The sequence below is a fragment of the Neltuma alba genome, unplaced genomic scaffold (assembly GCF_004799145.2).
Source record: "Neltuma alba isolate B1F8T4 unplaced genomic scaffold, ASM479914v2 tig00008001_pilon, whole genome shotgun sequence".
NCBI lineage: Eukaryota > Viridiplantae > Streptophyta > Magnoliopsida > Fabales > Fabaceae > Neltuma > Neltuma alba.
The window spans coordinates 5,707-27,624 of NW_021634923.1; the positions used below are offsets into that span (position 1 = coordinate 5,707).

General features: G+C 38.5%; 4 protein-coding genes across 6 annotated transcripts; 1 reads left to right on the forward strand and 3 right to left on the reverse strand.

The window, feature by feature from the left end:
* The first annotated feature begins 398 nt into the window (after positions 1–398).
* Positions 399–3,951, forward strand: LOC114753583 (pentatricopeptide repeat-containing protein At3g48250, chloroplastic-like). Its single transcript, XM_028942271.1, has 2 exons — positions 399–710; positions 1,723–3,951. The coding sequence occupies exon 2, from the start codon at positions 1,725–1,727 to the stop codon at positions 3,675–3,677; it is 1,953 nt and encodes a 650-aa protein (XP_028798104.1). The 5' UTR covers positions 399–710; positions 1,723–1,724; the 3' UTR covers positions 3,678–3,951.
* A 500-nt stretch (positions 3,952–4,451) lies between these two features.
* On the reverse strand, positions 4,452–9,871 carry LOC114753586 (pachytene checkpoint protein 2 homolog). 2 transcript variants are annotated; one of them, XM_028942277.1, is made up of 15 exons: positions 9,745–9,871; positions 9,566–9,629; positions 9,220–9,326; positions 8,546–8,613; positions 8,142–8,245; positions 7,927–8,031; positions 7,032–7,121; positions 6,837–6,912; positions 5,962–6,031; positions 5,807–5,877; positions 5,538–5,628; positions 5,282–5,409; positions 4,898–5,017; positions 4,642–4,812; positions 4,452–4,546 (listed from the first exon to the last, which is right to left on the reverse strand). In XM_028942277.1, exons 1-14 carry the CDS (start codon positions 9,869–9,871, stop codon positions 4,672–4,674), a joined length of 1,362 nt encoding a protein of 453 aa, XP_028798110.1. In that variant the 3' UTR covers positions 4,452–4,546; positions 4,642–4,671. The 2 variants fall into 2 exon arrangements, with proteins under 2 accessions (XP_028798110.1, XP_028798109.1); XM_028942276.1 differs by lacking the exon at positions 4,452–4,546 and having other exon boundaries at positions 4,592–4,812.
* Positions 9,872–11,089: 1,218 nt separating this feature from the next.
* LOC114753584 (protein NBR1 homolog) lies at positions 11,090–15,129 on the reverse strand. 2 transcript variants are annotated; one of them, XM_028942274.1, is made up of 7 exons: positions 14,900–15,129; positions 13,094–14,172; positions 12,875–13,004; positions 12,552–12,749; positions 12,276–12,425; positions 11,597–12,163; positions 11,090–11,483 (listed from the first exon to the last, which is right to left on the reverse strand). In XM_028942274.1, exons 1-7 carry the CDS (start codon positions 14,921–14,923, stop codon positions 11,385–11,387), a joined length of 2,247 nt encoding a protein of 748 aa, XP_028798107.1. In that variant the 5' UTR covers positions 14,924–15,129; the 3' UTR covers positions 11,090–11,384. The 2 variants fall into 2 exon arrangements, with proteins under 2 accessions (XP_028798107.1, XP_028798106.1); XM_028942273.1 differs by having other exon boundaries at positions 12,552–12,794.
* Positions 15,130–16,979: 1,850 nt separating this feature from the next.
* On the reverse strand, positions 16,980–20,713 carry LOC114753585 (plant intracellular Ras-group-related LRR protein 9). Its single transcript, XM_028942275.1, has 3 exons — positions 19,711–20,713; positions 18,317–18,483; positions 16,980–17,931 (listed from the first exon to the last, which is right to left on the reverse strand). Exons 1-3 carry the CDS (start codon positions 20,482–20,484, stop codon positions 17,289–17,291), a joined length of 1,584 nt encoding a protein of 527 aa, XP_028798108.1. The 5' UTR covers positions 20,485–20,713; the 3' UTR covers positions 16,980–17,288.
* Between the last annotated feature and the right edge of the window lie 1,205 nt (positions 20,714–21,918).

The following is a 21,918-nucleotide window of genomic DNA, read 5'->3' on the forward strand; positions in this document are numbered from 1 at the left end:
AAGTTCATGTATATTTTTACACCCAAGTAAATTTCATGATGCCTAATGCCCCTTGATGCAAACTTTGTTGTTAAAAATGCACCTTAAAACTGACTTTCTGGGCCCCTCTAACGGTAAACTGACAAACGTTAACGTCATGGTGCCATATGCTCCCTTTTGACAACTTCATGTATATTTTTGCACCCAAATAAATTTTATGGTGCCCAGTGCTCCTTAGGGTAAATTTTGTTGTTAAAATTGCACCTTAACCCAAAAAAATAATGTTAAAAGTGAAGGACAAAAATATACTTTCCTTCATCAAAACAAATCCGGTTATGCGGATCCAAATGATTTTGTGGAGCTGTTCCGTACCCCTTACCGGATGACAAGCCCACCTCACAGCCTGAACCCTAAGCCCAGATTACCATGGAATTGCAAAAGGACCGAGCCAGCTGGTTGGCTTCACTTTCTCTTGCTTTGCTTCTCTGATATCTCCTTCCCCTTCCCCTTCCCCTTCCGCAACCTCGGCGCCTCGTATCTCTCTCCGTCGTGGTTGCTCGTCTCCATCTCCCTCTCCGTCGTGGTCGTAGTTTCGCGTCTCTTTCTTTTCCGTCTTTCCCTTCGGGTTAAGCTCACCGAGTCTCTTCTGTCGTGGTCGCCGTCGTCTCTCTCTCATAGTGAAGCTCGTCTACTCGTTCTCAGTTTTGCATCTCGGCATCTCCTCCGTTCTGGTTCGTTCTCCCTCTTACTCACCCTGCCTGTTTTGCATTTTCGATTCTTTTGAGTTTGGTTAACCTTGCTCAATTGGTTTGACTGCTATATTCCACACAAATTTATGATTTTAGAATTTGAATAGTGAATACCCCATATCTGCTGCATTTGGTTTTCACGTCAGGTTGTCTATTTACCTTGAAAGAATGTATGAGTTTCATAGCTCAGAGAAAAAAAAATGCAGGAGACACTCTTTTTCTATCATCAATGTTGTCAACAAGCCAGTCATTGAACTGATTGGGGCAACAATTCACTTAGAGAATGTATATAAAAATAACGTTGTTATTATATATGTCAAATTTATAGTCAATAATATCAATATTATAATAATAGTTTATAATTTATTATCCATTACAAATCAGTAAAATCATTTGATAGTCCAACTAAACCAACACAAACTTCAATTATTAACTAAAATATCATTGAATCATCATATGTATACATATAAAAACAAATCAAAACACAAAATAACATAGTTTTGGGTTATTAGAATTTAAAAAAAAAAAATGGTTCATGACCGGTGCTGACTAGTTTTCCACCAGTTTTGGCCTTGTTCCGGACCGGACCAGATACCAGTTCCAGGCGGTCCAGTTTTGACAGCCTTGGTTGTCATCGATATGAATCTGGCCTTTTAGGTGGTCACATAATTGATGTCACGACCTACATTCTTAAGAGCATATTTCTGGAGGTTCGTCTGGTTATGTTTTCCTGCAGTTCTGTTCATGTAATTTGACATACACTTTGAGATAGAGAAAAAATTTCAGACGTTACAGCCAACCATTAAGTGTCGAAATCTGTTCTGAATTTCGGCCAATTTATATGTTGGTGTTGAAATTGAAAATCAAGAATTTAATGAAAGAATGTGTACTGAGATTATTTGTGCTTACTGCTCTTGTGGTGATTTCTTCTTCCTCTTTGAATTGTGGCGTTATTGATGTAACACGGTAACAATTGTGTTATCCCTCCGTGCAGTGATGAGGGGGGTGAAGGCAATTTATGGTTTCCTTAAAACCATTGATTCGTTATACGCTGGCCAAATGTGCATTACTCAATCATTGAGCCACCTGGCGACTCGTTTCTCTCTTTATACGTCTCCCCTTGAGCCCCGGTATCATGCTTTTCATCCCTCTTGCTTTAATCAAAAGCTCTACTTATCATCAAAACCTGACTCTGTTGTGGAGCTTCTTTTAGCCAACGATTGGTCTGATGGGTTGGAAGGTGAGTTACAGAAATCTTGCCCCTCTATGACGCATGAAACTGTTGTATACATTTTGAAGAAACTTGAAAAAAATCCGGAAAAAGTTTTTGGCTTCTTCAACTGGGTTAACAATAAGAACTTGTTTATAACAAGTTCGTCAATGTATAGCTTACTGCTTAGGATTTTAGCGACAAAGCAGACCATGAAACAATTCTGGATAACCCTAAGGGTGATGAAGGAGAAAGGCTTTTTCATTGATCAGGAGGCTTACGTGACAATTTTAAGGACTCTTAAGATGGCAAAGATGGAGGGTGATTCTGTTGCTCTTACCCACTTCTATAATCGGATGATGCAGGAAAGTGCAATGGGAAATGTTGTTGCTAAGGTGGTTGATGTCATTTCAGGATCAGAATGGACTCCTGAGGTTGAGAACGATCTGGCAAGACTTAAAATTCTGCCGTCTGATAATTTTGTTTTAAGGGTCTTGAAAGAACTTCGGCATTGCCCTTTAAAAGCCTTCAAATTCTTTCATTGGGTTGGGAAGGGCTCTGATTATGAGCACAACTCAGTGACTTATAATGCAGTTGCTAGAGTTATTGCAAGAGATGATTCAATTGAGGAGTTTTGGAGTATCATTGAGGAGATGAAGAGTGGGGGTCATGAAATGGATATTGATACTTATGTAAAAATATCTAGAAATTTTTTAAAGAACAAGATGATTGAGGACGCTGTTAAGCTTTATGAGCTTATGATGGATGGCCCATATAAGCCATCTACTCAGGATTGCAGTGTCCTTCTAAAGTGCATCTCTGGAGGTGATCCTCCAAATTTAGATTTAGTGGATCGAGTGGTGAAAAAATATGCGTCTTGCGGGCATACACTTTCCAAGGCAATCTACGATGGTGTCCACAGGTCACTGACAGGTGCTGGGAAATTTGATGAAGCTGAAAAGATCATTGAGGTTATGCGAAATGATGGCTATGAGCCTGATAACATCACCTACAGTCAATTGGTTTTTGGACTTTGTAAAGTGGGAAGACTTGAAGAAGCGTGTAGAGTGCTGGATGAGATGGAATCTTGTGGATGCATTCCTGATATCAAGACTTGGACTATTTTGATCCAAGGGCATTGTGCTGCTAATGAAGTTGAAAAGGCCTTACTTTGTTTTGCAAGGATGATTGAGAAGGGCGGTGAAGCAGATGCTGATCTATTGGATGTTCTTGTTGATGGTTTTCTCAATAAAAAGAAAATAGATGGTGCATACAATTTGCTTTTAGAGATAGTTGGTAAGTGTCATGTATCTCCCTGGCAAGCTACATACAAGAAGCTGATTAACAAGCTATTAGAGGTCAGCAAACTTGATGAGGCACTAGAGCTTCTTCGTTTGATGAAGCAACATAACTTCCCTCCATTTTCTGAACCCTTTGTGAAGTATATCTCACAGGCAGGAACTGTAACGGATGCTGAAGAATTTCTGAAGGTATTGAGTGTGAAAAATTACCCGTCCTCTTCAACTTACCTTCACATATTTGAGTCCTTCTTCAAAGAAGGCAGACATTATGAGGCCAAAGATCTGCTTTACAAGTGCCCTCCACACATACGTACGCACAATAAAATTTGCGAACTTTTTGGTTCTGCGAAGAGTAGCACAACTGCTTCTGCATCCCTAGAAAAATTTTCCGCAGCATGTAACAAACTTTCTTCAGATAAAGATTGTAATCAAATTTGATCAAGTTGGATGGATCTTAATGTTATATATTTTTCCTGTTGGAAATTCACGAAGACATGACGTGATGATGGTAGGCGTCGTTGATGAGTTGCAAGAGGCGGTGAGGTATCACTAATGCTGTTAACGGCAATTTTCTTCTTAAGGTTCCTGTTACAACTCGTGTACACTCGTAAATAAATTGGACGTAGAAGCTTGTGAAATTACGTAAGAAATAAATTGTAAGGGGGATGTATTTCACTCTAAATTAGTTCAACTTAAAAGCTTTTCTATGATATTTGTGATTCTTCTTGTTATTGTTCTAATTAAATTCCAACTTCATTTTACGCATATTTACTCCCTTTAGAGCAAAGCAGGTGGTCGCAGTATCAATGCATCACTTTAAGGAAGCTGTGGACCTTAATTGATAAGCATTCCATTGTCCTCTCGTTGCAATTTTTTAAAAATCGGACTTGGGAGATTATTGCAAAATAAAAAGGGAAAATATGCTTGTTTTTACGTATTGTTAATAATATTGACCACCCATGAGCAAAATATTGAGACCTGTCAGAACGCAAGCTTAGCTTGATTCTCACGAAGTGGAGGCATCCATCCCCGAGTGTGTTCGGGTTGAGCCATCCTTAACTGCTTGATCACCTGTATGTGATGCCGTGCAGTCAAATGGACGTGGAATATACCACCGGCCGTTTGGCCTAGTGGTATGGGTGTGTGTGGGGTGTGCGCGTGCGGGTTCGATCCTGCCCCTTGTAACCAAAAAAAAAATGAACGTGGAATATACGCATCCTGTTCATACTGGATCATCTGGGTTAAGAGTCTCGTGTCCACAATCTAACTGGTCTTGCTCGTGAGTCCAGAAAAAGGATTCGGCTTTCCTGAGGTCAAAGCATTTTTTATGAGCAAGCTTACTCGCTACGGGATCAGTCATTCATTGTATGTTATATAAATAGAATATTGTGGCTGTAAATACATTTATCATATTGTATTGCAGTCGAGCATTTCAGTCGGGAAGCTCAGAGCGCTCCCTCTTCGCTGTTTCTATCATTGTACATAAGAACTTAAATGGGTTGCAATCTGAAGGACTGGCAAGGGCAGCATGTGCCAAGAATGGAAGCTTTCTCAAAGACCTTCCGCTCATTCCCTGCAAACAGATTAAAGGCAACATTCAAGTTCAATTGAAAAAAAATTGCGAAGGTCAAATATTCATAGTTATTTTTGGTCCCTACCTCACATGCCTCTGCAGTTTCAAGTAAATGTTTACATAGTTGGGCGGCTTCATGATTCTGAGGCGTGTTCAACTTTTCCTTCGCATTAGCATAATTTGGAAGTTTGATGTTCACACAATCCTAACCAATTATGGATGATTTTAGTCACCAGATTAATGAACCAACCTCCAAAACGAATAAAGATTAAAAATTATCAACGCGATTATCTTTGGGTGGGGTGTGGGTTGGATAATTTTAGTCATCAGATTAATGAAACAACCTCGAAAACGAATAAAGATTGCAAATTATCAGCGCGATTACTTTTTCTTTTTTTTTTGGGGGGGGGGGGAGGGGAAGGGGAGGTTGGTGTTGGATTTCCTGCAGATTAACGATAACACTCCGCACCTGTACACTTGTCAAGATCCCTGTGCGCATCAATTCCTCCAAGCACGACCTTAATATTTCATAGCGAGCTTCAAGAGTTGGAGGACCAACGTATGCTTTGATATCAGCTCGATCAACAAAAGCAATATCTGCAACGTAACTGATAAATATGAATGATCTGCGGCTTGTAAATTGTCCGTTCCAACCGGCACTGAAGAGAGGAAGTGGAAACCGAAGAAGGAATAAACTAAGTCAATGAGGGAAATTTTAGGCTCACCGATAGCATCAGTTATGTTGGATGTAGTTAGAATTATCACATTTGGAGAAGATTTTAACTTGTCCATCTGAGTTAACAATGCATTGACGACCTGAAATTGCAGATTCGGATTCAGTGTACACTAATTCACACCAAAAAGAAAAAACAGCTCATACGTCTGGATTTTATATCTATACATTTGTATAACGTTTTATATTTGTTCAAAAGGAGACGAACAGAACATTAGTCTTTCTTGTACTCCCGTACGGAGGAGGGGAGGGAGATTTTACCCGAATAGAGTCTGAAGGTTCAGAACCAGATAGAGCAGCTTTTCTGGCAGCAGCAAGGCTTTCAACTTCATCTGCGGGATCACAAGCATTTATAATCAAGCATGCACAAGGGTGATTGTAACGTGACCATTAAGCCAAGTCATATTATGACTCACCAATCAAAACAAATACCAGATTGTTTTCTTCCTCTATCATTTCTTGAATCTTTTGGAAAAGCTTTGCAACCTATAAGAATGTTCCATGAAAGATATAGACATTATCATTTATCAATATGACAAAAGTTGTACAAAGACAGTTCCTCGAAGGTATACTGCATATTTTCTGGGTTGGCAGTTTTGCATTTCGACATATTAACACCGTCGCATGAACATCACAAATTCTTAAATGGATGTAATGGCACAATACTCTTGGCATCCGGCCTTTTCATGTACAGTCGATGTTAAAGTAAAACCTGACTAGAAAGCTAAAATTCAGAATTTCTAGTCTCTAACTTCAGACTTGACCGGGTGCGTTCGCGTGTGGATGTTTTTTGTAGCTGATCGCTGATTTACGTTTTAAGTTCTGTTCAGCGTTGTTTCCTCTTCTGTCTCGGTAATTTGGTCTTTTACTTGCGAATAATTTTCACTAATATTTTATTTTGCTTAGGGAGCTAATGAACTGAGCTCTTTTTCCACTTGTACCCTAGATCTAGCTGTATAAATCAAAGAGTTAAAGAACCTTAACTAATCAGCCATAAATAAACAGTTATTTGCTTTTTGTACTAATATCAGTATTAATATTGGTCGACCAATGTACAATTTTTCTTCATTTCCAGGTTGTACACGGTCAGAATCCCGCTAAGCACTGATAGACGTGTTTTCAAGTGTGTTTTGTCATAGATATGTCCAAAATTGTCACGACACAGAAAACGAACATGCAACTCACAGACACATCAAGCACCATAGCTCCTATTCAGCACATGCATGAAGGAAAAGCGAAAGGTAGATCAAAGGAAGAGGCAGAAGTATAAGGTAAAGGCGCACAAGTATACCAGCTTGCCACTTTCAGAGAACCATTTACTGAACAAAGAATGTGCATTAACTTCAATCAGCTGACACTGGGGATATCTGAATGAATTCAAACCAGAAACTTAGTGAATTCATTTTTGACCCATTGTTTTCACCAATTGGTAGAATACACTCACACAAAAGACTGAAGAAATTATTAGAAATGTAGATTTATGCACCTTTGATTGAATCGAACGGATAATTTTTGTGCTAATGCTTTACATAAAGACGTCTTTCCAGTCCCAGGAGGTCCATGTAAGAGAACAATGCTGCAATTATCATGACACATTCAAGATTATTTCATTTGAGCATTAAAACTAACTTGTCAGCAATATGAAGCTAAATCGAGGTGTTAAAGAGTGTGTTGGCGCATAGGTAGCGTTGATGCCTGAAGACCAGTTGAAAAAAGGGAACTCAAAATGCAGTATCATCGTAAAAGAGGCTAGGCAGAGACAATTAAACTTTTTCTCAGTACAATGACACGGCGGAAAGAAAGGGTCTAACAACAGTTTGTACCGCTTCTGATGCTGATACTTTGTGTAGTTCATTCATCTCATGAAAAAGTCTAAAGATCAGCTTCCAACCAATACTTAGAGATCTACACAGGCGATGTTACTTATGGATGAAATCAAGCACAGCAGCAGAACAAGATTAATAAGAAGGCAACCAACTGAATATTTATCGTTCATCTTTCTATAAATAAAACAGCCTGAACAATATTATTTAAGCTCCAAATTCTTCAATTTTGGTAGCAGTCCCGACAAGCAGGTTGAATTAAGTGCCACCATCAACAAGTTTTTGTTCTCTTGACATTGTAATAAGAAGTGACCTCCAAGTCTTTTATTTAAAAAAATTTGAAAGAGGTCGCTTCACAATTGCCCGGCTCAATCACTAATACAACGTAGATTTTTGGGACGTCCTAAAGCCAAATTTGGTCATCATTTCCTGAGCAAATATCATGCTGACTACCCACCGGGCAAGATCATGGACTTGCACAATATTGTAAAATGAAGCTTCAGAATTGACGACCAAAAGCAGGGAATGCAAACCTAAAGAAATACTTTGAAAGATTACCGGTTCCATGAGACCAGAAAGGGATCGACGCCCTTTTCAGTAAAAAGCAAAGCGCTCGCTGCATATCTTAATAATCTTTGCTTGAGACCAGATTCATATATTAAGCTGCAAAACCAGTGGTTCCAGGATAAATTAATGCAGAACCAGAATATAATCCAAAGAAAACGATAGTAGCTTGGAAGTTACGATTAATTGAATAAAAGCTCGTTATGAACCTTTCCCACATGCCATCAAATTCTTTTGCCGGAAGAATCCATTCATTGAAGCTGGAAGGTTGGCCATCAGTGCTTATATCCTCGCATGGTCCTTCTTCACTAAGCTGACAAAGAAAAATTCGGACCATATTGATAACTCTGGGATGCACTTTAACTGAATGTAGTTTAACATAGAGATTCTGACCTAGAGTGACAGAAAAAAGTTGTGGAAAGATATTTTATATAGAACAAAGTAATCCATGCTTAACCCAGACGATTCATTCCCTAATAAATGAGGATGGTATATGAGCAAGTTGCAGTCATAAGTAAGAAGAAATCATGTAGCTACAAATTCTATGAACATATTAGTCGAACTAGAATATGCCATCTATCGAGAACTAAACAAGCCAGTTGAGCAGTATCACCTGAAACACATGCACATCAGGCTTGACTTGCCAGAACAAAAGAATATTGTGATTGCTCGCCGACTCATCTACAAATTGAACGTGGTAGCTTCAGATCAGTGCACCATACAATTTTTGCGTGTATGAAAAGCAGACCTCCTCACTTCTGTTTGAAGTTCAGCGACTTTCACATCTATCGTCGAACCAATAACTCTCTTGTTTAAAGCGACAATAAATTGGATTCTTTTAACAAGCCGTTTATTTCTTTTTGAATTATTGCTAAAATGAATCCAGATAGAAAGGTCTTGCCAAAATTATCTGGCCCCAAATCCAGGGGAACAAGATTGTCAAAAACTCTCCAGGCTTAAAAAAACTTGTGTTGTGAAAAACTCCCCAAACGTCATGCATATTGTCTTTTGGGGAAAAAAAATAACACAAACATTCGCATAATTTGACCATTTTATATACAGTTACAATGTGCTTTGAGATTCCAATGATAGACCCATGATCTGCTTCCAGGTTTGCTTTAGAACAAGGAACTATTATCCGAATAAAAGTGACTGCTTGCAAATAATTTAAAGAGAGGATCTTCGTGTTTTTTTCTAAATTGGTAGAATAAGAAATCTGGAGGATGTTAACTTCCACCAAAGAGTAATTATGTCAATTAAACGTCACATAGGGGTAAAGTGAGGTACCAGTATCGCAAATACAGATTCTTTGCACGTTTTCTGAAAGAAACGTGTCGTCATGAGGCAGGGAAATGGGTCCATCAATATAGCTCAAACACCTGTTCTCGAGCATCCTGAAAATCATAGATATCGGTTATAAGATTTTGGTATAAATAATACAGAAGATAAAGACGTAATTAATCTTCCCGTTCAGTCTTAAACTATCCACAGCTAAAGTTGATAAACAAAATAATAGAATTGGAAAAACTAATCGGGAAGTAACAATTAACATAACTTTTGAAATCAGAATGCGCCCAGAACCTCCCTGAAAAACAACAGCTTGGAGTCAGTGAGCACAAATAAAATGGCTGACCTCTCAACGGCTGAACGGACATCCTCGATCCGAACTGTACTTGAAGGTTTCAAACATACTTCGACTGGTACAGGAAGATAGGTACAGAGTTAAACGAAAAATATATCATAACTTGGAAGAATTGAAACTAAACGAATCTCTATACGCGGAGCGAGAAGGTGAGGATGATTTCATGGTACCAGAGACGATAACCTTCTCTTCGGAAAGCATGGGAGAAGGAGCTGGGTCTTGGGTGGCGACACCATTTTGTTCGGACGTTTCGTCGACTGGGGGATTTTGCAGGGTAACCTCCATGGAAGAGCTCATTGTTTTGCCAGTGGTTTTCTCTGGAAACGGGGAGAGAGGGGAACAATTGGGGCGATTCCTTTCAAAATAGGCGGGAAAATCACGGACATGGAAATCTGACCCGCCCCTCAATTCCATGGAGCTCCGAAGTGTTGTTGCTATTGCGAGATTTTTTCAAAAGAGGGTTAATAAAAATTTTGATCCTTTAAATTTAATTTTTAGGTTTTATTCTTTAAATTTTAAATAATAAGTTTTGATTTCTTAAACATTAGTTCTTATAATCTAATAAAAATTTGAATCATTTTGCCTCTTAAAAGACCAAAACCTATTATTTGAAATTTGAAGGGATTAAAAATTATATGAAGTTATTAACCCTTTCTAAAAAATAGAACTTGATCAAACATCTTAAATGTAAAAATTTTGTATATAAAGTTAGATAATTAATTTATATAAATAAAAAATTATTTTAATTAGTTATTTATAAAAAAAATGTGTTAGATTTTTAAAATTTTCTCGTTTTAATTATTTACCTTAGAAATTATCTATATAATATTTGTTTGAAAAATAAATAAATGTGAGAGATAAGAAATATTAAAAACTTGCATCTGGTTAAAACAAAATTCTCAATTAATTTATGCATTTAGAACTAGAGGGAGCATTTCATAGAAAGTTGGGTTGGTTTAAATACAGAGTACCCATCTAAAATTCTAAGTTTTGAATACAGACTACCTATCTAAAATTCTAAATGCTTAGAAAATTAATTAGTTTATTTTTAAATGCCAAAGTGAACTTAATCCGTTATCTCGCCAAGAAAGCGAAGGAGAAAAGGAATTTATTGAGTTAATCAATATTGGCTGCTTAAAAAAAATAATACGATACATATTTTTAAATACATCCGATAATTTTTCAAAACAAATGGTGATTTTGATTTTAATCATTCTCAAAATTATTTAGATGTAAAAATATACAGCTCCGCTTCTTTGTTGAAAATCTATCTTAAAAATATAATCTTTTTTTTTTCCAGCCAAATATCTTGTAAAACATAACCCTTCTTTTCCCAAGGTTATACCATTTTTATTAATTGAAAATGTATCTTGCGTTTAGATCTGTTCCGAATATGACCACCACCTAAACCACACACAATACCTTAAGGTCAAAATTTCATGCATCCAACAGAGCTAATTTTGTCTATCAGCCAACGGGGGAAAACTATTTTGAGCGAAAGTTTAATGCGGCAAATTAATATGCAAGGCACAACCAGGCCATAAGAGAAAACATGCACAACGCGAAGTCGCAAGCCAAGAGAGTCGAAATCATGGCCCAGAAAATCTAGATCGGCTTAATCGAAATAACTTACTTACATATGCATTATTATGCGACCTACGTCGGATACCATATACATTTATTGACAAAAACTTAAAAGAACATAAGATAGGCCAACTCGTTCAGGAGTTTATACTTAGTACTCAATAATTACTGAATGCCATAGACCACCGGGGGTAAAACTACCGTTGAAATATGAAAGACGTTTCATCTAATGATCCTCCCCATTCACTAAATCCAAAACAACACGTTTGATGCTTCCATTGTTCTTCTTCAGCAGCCTCCTGTTGACTTCATTGTCGCGGAAGCCCTGAATTCAAAAATTAATCAGGTGTTAAAAACATAAAAGGCACGGAAGATTAAGGAAAAGAACAAGCGGCATCAACAACATATGCAATGAAATACCGTCCAAAAACAACTTACCATCTCCCGTAATTCATCAAGAAGAGGATCCCATTCAGAAACACCGCAAAGATCATCCACTGACTGCTCTAAATCGTACTCGTTCATCCTCAAGATCTCCTTGTTCAAATCAACCTGCTTGAAACCCATCTCCTCAAGTTCCTTAAGCAGAGTCTCCTCTATGGAATTATCTCCATCTATTCTGGAGGACGATGTCAATGCACCAACACAAGGGGCTTGCGGATTAGAGACAACAACAGGAGCTGCATCTGAAAAATCAACAACAGGGTAGGAAATAGCGGTGTGTTGCCCAGACGTTGTTGGGGGCAAGCCACCAAGGCCCACAGTTTTAGCTCCATCCTTAAAGATATTTTCTCCCGGCTCTTGCCTGGGTTGCTCATCAACCTGTTGCTTGCCAAATTCTTCGGGAGCACTAGAATTGCAGGAGTGAAGAAAGGCCTCGTCCACTTCAGGATGAACGTTGATATCTATATTATTTGGCCCTCTGGAACCACTTTCTTCAAGTGGCATATTCAAGTTTAGGCCTTGAAAGTTATCATAAAATGACTCCTTCAGTGAAGGATCCACCTACAGTGTAAGGTAAAAACATAATTGCAATTTCATAGAACCGTTAAACAACAGTAACCAATGCTTAGCCAAATAATTGAAAAGAAATTCAATGCCCACAAATCTGATTTACCTGAATAAGAACCCAAACACGCTGTCCAAACTTCTGGCCAGTAGGGAATGCCATCCTCCAGTATGAAATGTATTGACCGGGAGACTCTGGTGCTCTAAACTCAACAGCAATGTCAAGCTCTTTGTCCACAGGTAGACCTTCCATAGGAATCTGTGGCATGTTTTAGAAGATGAAGAAGTCAGAAGATTAAAAGACAAAACAGTCTAGAATAAGAAACACAAGGAAAGCTCATTGATTAAAGGAATGATCAAACTGCAAGATGTGAATCCAAAAAACCTCTAAGTTAACTGAATGAGAGTCGCTAAATTTGTCTCCTCCAATCCAAACAAGTTGACATCCTTTTGGCCATGGTACTGTGCCACTGTTGCGCATCCGCCAAATCTTTGTAAATGTGGTAGATGGGGCCATTAAAGTACCATCTATTACCGTAACATCCAAAATGAACTTGCTGTCTATCTTGGTCTTTGATGTCACCTGGTTCATAAGATTTTTTCTCATTCTAAGAACATGTGCCATTGGCTGGTAAGAGAAAAGAAACAATCAGCACATGCATAAAGCCAAGCAGGCCGACAATGTAGAAAAAAAGTTCACATTCATACATGACGATAATCATTCAGAATCTTGAAGGGTCCTGGGCGACGGCAGGGTAAAGGACGATCAATTTTGACATAATCTGTTCCATTACCAATTTCAGCGAAGCAGATGCTGCAGAGGTCATAATTTCCTTTCCTGCAAGAAGAAAAACTGTTATGACCCTCTGCAAAAAAATCATTGAAAGCCATTTCACAATACTGGTGACATATAAACAAAGTTCTTACACTTTTGATTTGTAACGAGGTCCTGTTATGGGATAAACACCACATCCATCACAGCGGACACCCTTATGGAACATGCCACCCATGGCTTCAGTGTGACTATAGCTCCTTTTAAATGGATGACCCCGATGGTTTTCAAAAGAACGTGCTGCTGAATCAACAACACTTAACCCAGAAAAGGGACATTCGACAAAAGGACTGAAACCAATTGGTGGAGACTGAGTTGAAAAGTTCCCAGGAGCTGCCTGACTAGTGGATGCCCTAGGACTACCACCTTTACACTTCATATTGTCATTGGCAGCTTTCTTACCCTTTTCACTATCACCTTCAGGAGCCGTAGATGAAACTCGCACAGCATCCACATATGAGAATTTAGGTGGATTAGAATCAGAGGGGGCAACATTGAGATCAACAGGAGCAACCGGTGCTGCTACACCTCCAGTAACATTTTCATTTAACTGTTGATTGGCTTCAGAAGGTGAGTCTGCAGATGGAGGCTGCGGACAACTTGGAACATGTGGGACAGATTCTTTACAAGCATCACTTTTGGACTCAATAACAGATGCAGTCACAGGCCGTGAGTTTGAATTACCCATGGATTGTCCCAATTTGGCTATAGAATCCATAAGGGAACCAACCACTGGACTAGAAGATGCAGCCTTGGAAGCCAAGTTTAGAGATAAATTAGAAAGGAACTCAAGTACTGGCTCCGGAACAGATTTCAAATCATCAGAAAGGGTAGTGTTTCCATTCCCCATAAATGGATTCAAGATGCGAGGGGACCTTAAGGGAGTAGAACTTCCACTAGCCATTGAATTTGCTTTACTAGCATTATCATTCATCATGTGTAAATCAATTTTCAAGAATTTTAGGTTCTGCCTCATCACATCAAGGAGATCATCATCGTCCACCAGCGTCACCAAATCCCCGTCTTCGTCAACATATCTCAGCACGAGATTGGTTTCAAGGGGAATATTGAAAAGAGAACATATCTTGAACCTCAACCTAGCCATGTCAAGATCCAGTTGATTATTTTCATCTACGCGAGCATTGAAGCGCCTGAGGGTATCTCCAAATTTGACCTGTTAAAAATAATGAAAAACAAGAAAATATTTGTGATTTGTGATTATATGATAGTGGAGCCACGCTTTCACTTCGTCAGTAGTGAAGCTAGAAAATTAAAATTAAAAAAAAAAAATCAAGAGCAGAAATTTTTTTTTTTAAAAAAAAGCCAAATTATTTCCTGCAAAGTTAAAAGTTACACCAACTATCGGCTAATAACATTAAAAAAAGGCACAATTTGCTTTGGTGTTAAAAAAGTATATGCGTGTGAGTGTGGGTATAATATAAGACAATCGGATTCAATCCTCCCAATAGATGTTGAGTTAGAGATGCGTGATTATAGATTATGAACATGCTAAAACGAAAATCAAATACAAATAAACAAGAGAGAGTCGATAAACATTCAGATAAGTCAAAGAACAAAACTGTATTCTGAAGAAAACTAGATAGCTTCCGATATTCCACAAATGAAACCAAAAACCTGCGAAATTTGTGAAGGTAAAGCATAATTTCGCGCTCTGGAGGAAATTATCAGGAAAAATTTCACCATCCATCTATCCAATGAGATAAATTCGAAAGAAATTAAAGGATATGGCAAATTAAAAACAAAACGAGCGATGAACGCATCCAAAATCCTGCAAAACTCCGAAGGCCACGTTTTTCCCAAAAGAGCTCGGAGAAAAAGTAACAAAATTGAAAACCAAACAACATAACAGGATGAGGGAAATAGAAACTGAAAATTCAAACCTTGATCACTAGAGTAGACTCCATAGCTCAGGAGCACCAGGGCCGTGCACCGACCACAGGACGCGTAGCAGTGAAGCAAGAGGCAAAGAGTCCAAACCCTAACCCTAGGCAGAGAAGAGCTTCGGATTAGAAACAAGAAAGGCAAGCAGATACCAAAATACGGGAGGCGTCACGGTCAGCCGCTATCGACGCTCTGGTTTCTCCGTTGGGTCCGAATACAAACTAGCAAGCCGCGAATCGTATGATATATAGTTACTGTTGGCTTGGTCGATAAGAAATTTTCTTTTGACTTTTTATTTCTTCGTTGCAAAGCTAGCCGTGGGACCCGCTGAGATCTGTTGCGTTCATCTCGCGCAGTGATTTCTCTCTTCAAATTTCACCGTATTAAAAAAAAAATTGTATAAAAAAATAATATTTCACAATCTCATTTTTAATTTTTATATAAAAATACATTCGACCTTGGAAAGAATTTCAGCATAGAACCGTTGAAGCAATTTATCCGCAAATCAGAATCCAGAAATTCTGAAAACATTACCGCAAGTTCTAGGAAATCAACTGAGAATCAGTTAGAACAAAAAAAAAAAAGATTGAAATATCCTTAATTTGAAATCAATAGGAGCGTCGGGGCAAAATAAACCACCCGCAACCATCGAAGTGAAGTTCCCGCGCATGTCGGCACTGGCCGTTGGACTTCATTTATGTCCACATCGAAGCCGATTTCTGCAATCTTCTCAGCCAAGCAATTCTTCATTTATTCAATGGAAGGCGACAGTCCTGTTTTTTCTCGCGATTAAGCTTTATGAAGACGATGGTCGAGTTGTGAGTGAAAGGTAATTGTTTGCCACACTATTGTCTTGGAGTATGTATTTAAGTTCTGTGAGCCAATTGTGTGGACGCATTGTTCATGTTTGTGAAGTTTAGCAGAATTCTCATTTGTCCAAGCCTGTGTCTTGCTTTGTTTTTAATACTGTCTTTAGTTCTAAATATAAAAGCTAATCGATGAATTTGAAAAGATTAAGAAAATAATTTAAATTAGTTATTTATAATAAATAGGTGTTATCTTTTTTAAAATATCTTTACTAATGAAGTTTATTGGTTAGAACTACTATTATTAAAAAGACTACCTTAAAAAATATATATAAATATGAGAGACAAAATAAATTGAGGTCTTATAATTAGGATCAAAATAAAAATTAAATAAAGCTTTATATTAAAAGCCGGAGGTAGTATATCACTATATCTAGACGTGGTGCAGGCCGAATATTGACAAATTACCAGTTGCGTTGAAGATATGTTGACAAGGTGTTATCTGACCATTGATAAGTGGTCCTCGTCTTTAGCCAGGGATTAATTGTTTTGAAATCTCTTTTATCGGGCCTTGGCCTTACAAATACATGTATTTGTACGAGGAATGTTCTGACTCCAAATACATTTAGGAATAACTGAAAAATAAGATTATTCAGTAACATCCTTTGGATGCTAAAATTACAAATTGAATTTTGATTACTGGATCCATAGTTTGAAGAGTGTTTGTGATTATTGCAGAAGAAATAAAATAAAAGATGGGGTAGAGTTTTTTTTTTTTTAAAAACTAAAGCATAGGTATATTTTTATTCGAAACAATCCTATTTAAAACACTATCTAGTACTAAATGCGAATCCCATTCGCTAGACTTAATTCCGTTGGTGACTCCAAATATATTCCAGTTCCATGATTAATGGCTCTTTTCATTTGAGATGGACATCCACCGACAGAATCACCTGAACTGGAGTATCGATTCCCGCCCAATAAACACGGTTCAGGTGAACCAGAGAATCCCCTCTGAAGTGAAGGAAAAACGTTGAGCTTTATATGACTTAATGGACGGTGGAGATTTGTTAGTAATAGTTGCTTGGGCTGTGTACTCAAATTTACTCAAATCAGTTAAGCACATGCTTCTTTTTTAACCAGTGGGAAGAAACCATTCGCGCATAACAGTTCTAACTCGCACCACTGCGCGCGCGTATGCGCAAACACAAAAGCGCACCACTTCCTCCGTTCTTTCCTGATATTTCGAAGGAAAAAGCTTGAGAAGGAAGATAGAAAATGCTCACGGAGAAATTAAAACTGGGTGATTCGTAAATAATGTACATTGGAAACTGTAGCTACTCCATCGGGAAATTATAGTTAAACTTTCTTTGGCTAAAAGATTACAGCTAAACTTTGACAATCAAACAATCTAAGCAAAACACGAGAATGTCTGTTATCATCTGCTTTCAGCAAGGCAGAGTGGATTTGGAGCAACCAAAGGAGGTACAGGGCATTGATGCCTGCCAGCAGGTGGTATTTAAGTGATATGCACATAAATGAGAGCATCCGAATCCAGACTATAAGCTACTGCACCCTCCCCTTAAAGCTGCTGATCAAGACAAGGATCTCTTTGAGTCCTAGGTGACCCCAGATACCCGGTGACACTTCCAGAAACACTAGATACATAATTCTTCAACCAGGAGGTGCTTCGTGTTAACCAGCCAGCCTCTGCCTGTTCTTGCATTTCATGGCTTTTTCTTTCTTCCTCAAGCAATATATCAACCCATCTCTTAGCCATAAAAGTTTTTATGGCTTCAACCCCTTCATCTACAATTTCCTTTGGTGGCAATTCCAGGGGGTTCTGCTCCAAGTTGAGCTTGACCAAATTGTCGAGGCGGCCAAATGTGTCAGGGAGTGCATGAATCTGATTGTTGCTGAGGTCCAACTCCCTGAGGTTAGTCAGATCACCAAATGTATCAGGAAGTTCCCTAAGGTCACTGAAATTACTGCTCAGGTTGAGAACTTCAAGATTAGTCAGTTTCCCTATTGCAATAGGAAGCCCATGAAGCTCATTAAAATGAGCATCTAGAAGGCGCAAGGCCCTCATTTCACAAACAGATGACGGAAGAGACCGAATCTTGTTCAATTGAATCAACAGCTTCTGCAAGTTCACCAGTTCATATCCGATGTTTGTTGGCAAATATGTCAGACTATTGAAACTTACATCCAGCTCCACCAATGACCTGATCATTTAAAACACGTAGTTAAAGTTTTCAGATCCTGAGTCCGGTCAGTCACAATTTGACCAACGACTACTTCAGTTTTTTTCATGCAGATCATTTAAAAAAGAAAAGAAGAAAAGAAAGATGAACACCATGATGAAACGAAGCACATTATCGTCCATGTTAAAATCTCACAAATTCAAGATGATAATGTATTTTCAAAATCTCATACGTGATCCTCTACTTAATCATATTCAAAAGCAAAAGCATATTAGTGCCCGCGTTAATTTGACATGAATACCAAACCACAAAGTCAACCTGAGTCACTCAAATTAAGAATTGCAATAATAATATAGAGTGCAGCTATAATGAATTTCTCTATAGCAGAACTGTTTGTCTCGCATACCTGCAGTGACAGATGGAATCAGGGAGGGCCTTTAGTTTGTTCCCGGAGACATTTAGAAATTTCAACTTTTGTAGCAAGCCAATGGAATCTGGAAGAGACTCCAAAAGATTTGAAGAGACGTTAAGCTCCTCAAGACTTTGCAACCCAGCAATAGAATCAGGGATAGCCTGTTATGTTGTACAGAATGCTGACTTAGAAGCAAATCCATACTAGCACAATAATTTTAACATATTAATCGAACATCAAGCCAATGCATTGAAAAGGAAAGTTGTTCTCAACCCATCAATCCTGCCACACAGAGACGCATATTTCTGGATTGGAAGTGGATATGATCCCCAAAATATCCATTTACACTAACAAATCAATTCATGTGTCAATAAATCAGGAATGAGAATACATAAAAAAATGAAATAAAAAATTAAGAAATATGTAAATGATAATTATCTTATTGTTATATTCCTGAAATAAAAGTATGAGCAAGATAGATTCTGAAGATGAAGATGAAACTAAAAGCAGTTTTGAACTCTTATCGTTGTTTTCAAGTTACTCCAGCAAAGCCAGGAGTAATAATGTAATTTTGGACTTACAATAACCAGTATAAGATGATACTCGTATGCCTTAATATTTCAACAATCCGACGTCCATAATTAAGCTTTACTTTTGTACAACTCCAACCAGAAATAACGAAGTGGGAAAATTACTGAGATGGGACCATGTAATCAGTAAAAACTGATTCGGAAAATTACCGGAGGATTGCTAAGTTCAAACATAACAAATCTTTAAATGTAAAAATTCAAGTTGGAAGAAGATAAGAAAACCACCACACATACAGCTGAAGGACTTCTCCCAAAAGGATGATATAACATATGCTACACATTTGCAATCTCTTATTGAGTTAATATACTCTGTCAGTATATACACAGTCCAGTAGATACTCATTGAGCGACCTTTGAGATATATGAAGGGTACATTGTGGTTTTGAATACATTTGAGGAGACGAGATGATTTAAGTCTGGTAAGTTCAGGCTCATCAAGACCCCTGGGATTCAAATAAAAGCTCCAGCTGCTACATCGGTGTAGCAGATGGAGGCAGGGCTATGGAATTCAGCAAAAAAGAGGAAAATAAAAGGAAATAAAATCTAGTCCTAATGTTCAGAGGTAGGAAAGTTTCCACATAAATGGAATTAACATACTACAGAATCGCACGAACGTTTGAAATTACATTCCTCAGGTAGACTAACTAAACGTTTGAGATTAAGCATAATTAACTGTTATAGAAATTTCTGCGGCTAAGATTTGGTCATCCATTTCCTTACATAAATGGAATTATCATACTACAGAATCGCATGTGATAGCAAGAACAGTGTAAGTGTTCAAATACCAAGTAAGCTTACCTCGAGCTGATTGTTCGAAAGATCAAGCGCAACCAACCCAGGAATTCGCCCAAAGGCCTCAGGCAACAACCTTAACCTCCGCCCTGAAAGATCCAATCTCTCCATCCCCTTTCCATAAGCCTCTCGTAGTATCCCGACAACCTCTTCGTGAACCTCCTGCCCAACATGCTCGTCTTTCTCGCCCTCGGCATTATCAGCAGCTACTTGCCCATCAGACTCGTAGATTTCCACCAGCCTCTTCTCAGCATCCCCAAGCAGTTTCTCATAAGCATCGTGCATCTCGTCCAACTGTATCAGTGATTTATACGGCCGCTTTGCTTTCTCCGCTAATTCCCTGCACTCTTTCTCCTTTTCAGCTTGATGAGCCCGCCACTGAAGGATGTCAACATTCTCGGGCCTTGGGGACAGCACAATCTCCTCCAGTTGCTTGGACAAAAGGGCTTCAATATCCGCAAGCTTGGCCTTTGCACGATCGACAGCTTCGTGGTCGGGCCGCTCCCCAATGAGCTTGAGTACTGATCGGGTCTGGGCGACTTCGGAGACTGCGCGGGTCATGGCAGCTAAGAGTTTGGGATCAGTAAGGTGAGGCATTTTGCCCACAATTTCGGGTTCAGGCGAAGAAGATGAATGAAGATGGGGTGGCGGCGGCGGCGGAGGGTGAGGCTGTTCGATATCGAATTCAGCGGCGGTGGAAGGTCCGGAAGTAGAGCCCAGAGAAGGGAGACGACTCATGACGTAGGAGAGAAGAGGGAAGGCTCCGGGGTTCGGATCCATGGCGCTGAAGAGATAATTCCAGAGAGGCCAGCTAGAGAGGGGTTTGAGATTGTGAAGTATGGCGCCTGATGGCTGGTGCTGCAGGGAAGCTTGATTAGTACGCGAAAGCTGCCTGGCGGATAAAATCCTTCTGTTTTGATGCCTCGCGTCCGACCCTATGAAGGGTCTATGTCCCGGTTGGGCTGTGACTGTGACCACTGACCGGCAAGGCGGTATCTCGGCGAGAGAGAGAGGGAATGAAGAAATTTGTTTTCTTTTTAACACTCGTTTTTCCTAGAGTCATATATCCATAGAAGATTTATGGTGGTATATAAAAAGCAGAGCCGCAAACTTACTTTTGACCTTGGCGCGTCTATTCTTCTGGAGGGTGAATTCTTAAAGAGAAAAAGACAGAAAAATGCACATCCAACTCCAAAAGTCCAGAAACGTCCGCCCAATTCCACAAATCCCATTTTGGTACCAAGAGACCAAATTGGGATTATTATGTGAAAGGAAAAGACCACATTGCCCTTCATTTTAAATATTATTTTTAAAATATCACAGCCCTTACTGGCCGGCCGGTCACCGGACCTCTGGCAGCGGCGGTCACCGGAGCTCCGGTGACCAGTCGACAATTGGTCACCGGAGCTCCGGCGGTCGGAATTTTTTTTTTTTGAAAATTTTTACAACTTCAATATAACGGTTAACAACTTTTGTAATGTTATTCACAACTTCAGTATAACAATTAACAACAGCTTTTCTGGAAAATTCAACAAACTCCGGCGACCGGAAACAATTATTTTGAAAATTTTTACAACTTCAATATAACCGTTAACAACTTTTGTAATGCCATTCACAACTTCAATATAGCAATTAATAACAGCTTTTTGGGAAATTCAACAAACTCCGGCGACCGGAAATAATTTTTTTGAAAATTTTTATAACTTCAGTATAGCGGTTAACAACTTTTGTAATCCTATTAACAACTTCATTATAGCGGTTAACAACAACAAACTCAAGCGACCGAAAACAATTTTTTTGAAAATTTTTACAACTTCAATATAGTGGTTAACAACTTTTGTAACTCTATTAACAACTTCAGTATAGCGGTTAACAATAGGTTTTTGAGTTTGTTAAAGGCATTACTGAAGTTATAAAAATGTCACTTTTTGAATTTAAAAACTTGTTGTTAACTGCTATATCAAAGTTGTTAACCGTTATATTAGAGTTGTAAAAATTTTCAAAAAAACGTAATTGTGAACGTTATACTGAAGTTGAAAATTTTTACAACTCCAATATAACCGTTAACAACTTTTGTAATGTCATTCACAACTTCAATATAGCAATTAACAACAGCTTTTCTGGGAAATTCAACAAACTCTGGCAACTGGAAACAATTTTTTGAAAATTTTTACAACTTCAGTATAGCGGTTAACAACTTTTGTAACCCTATTA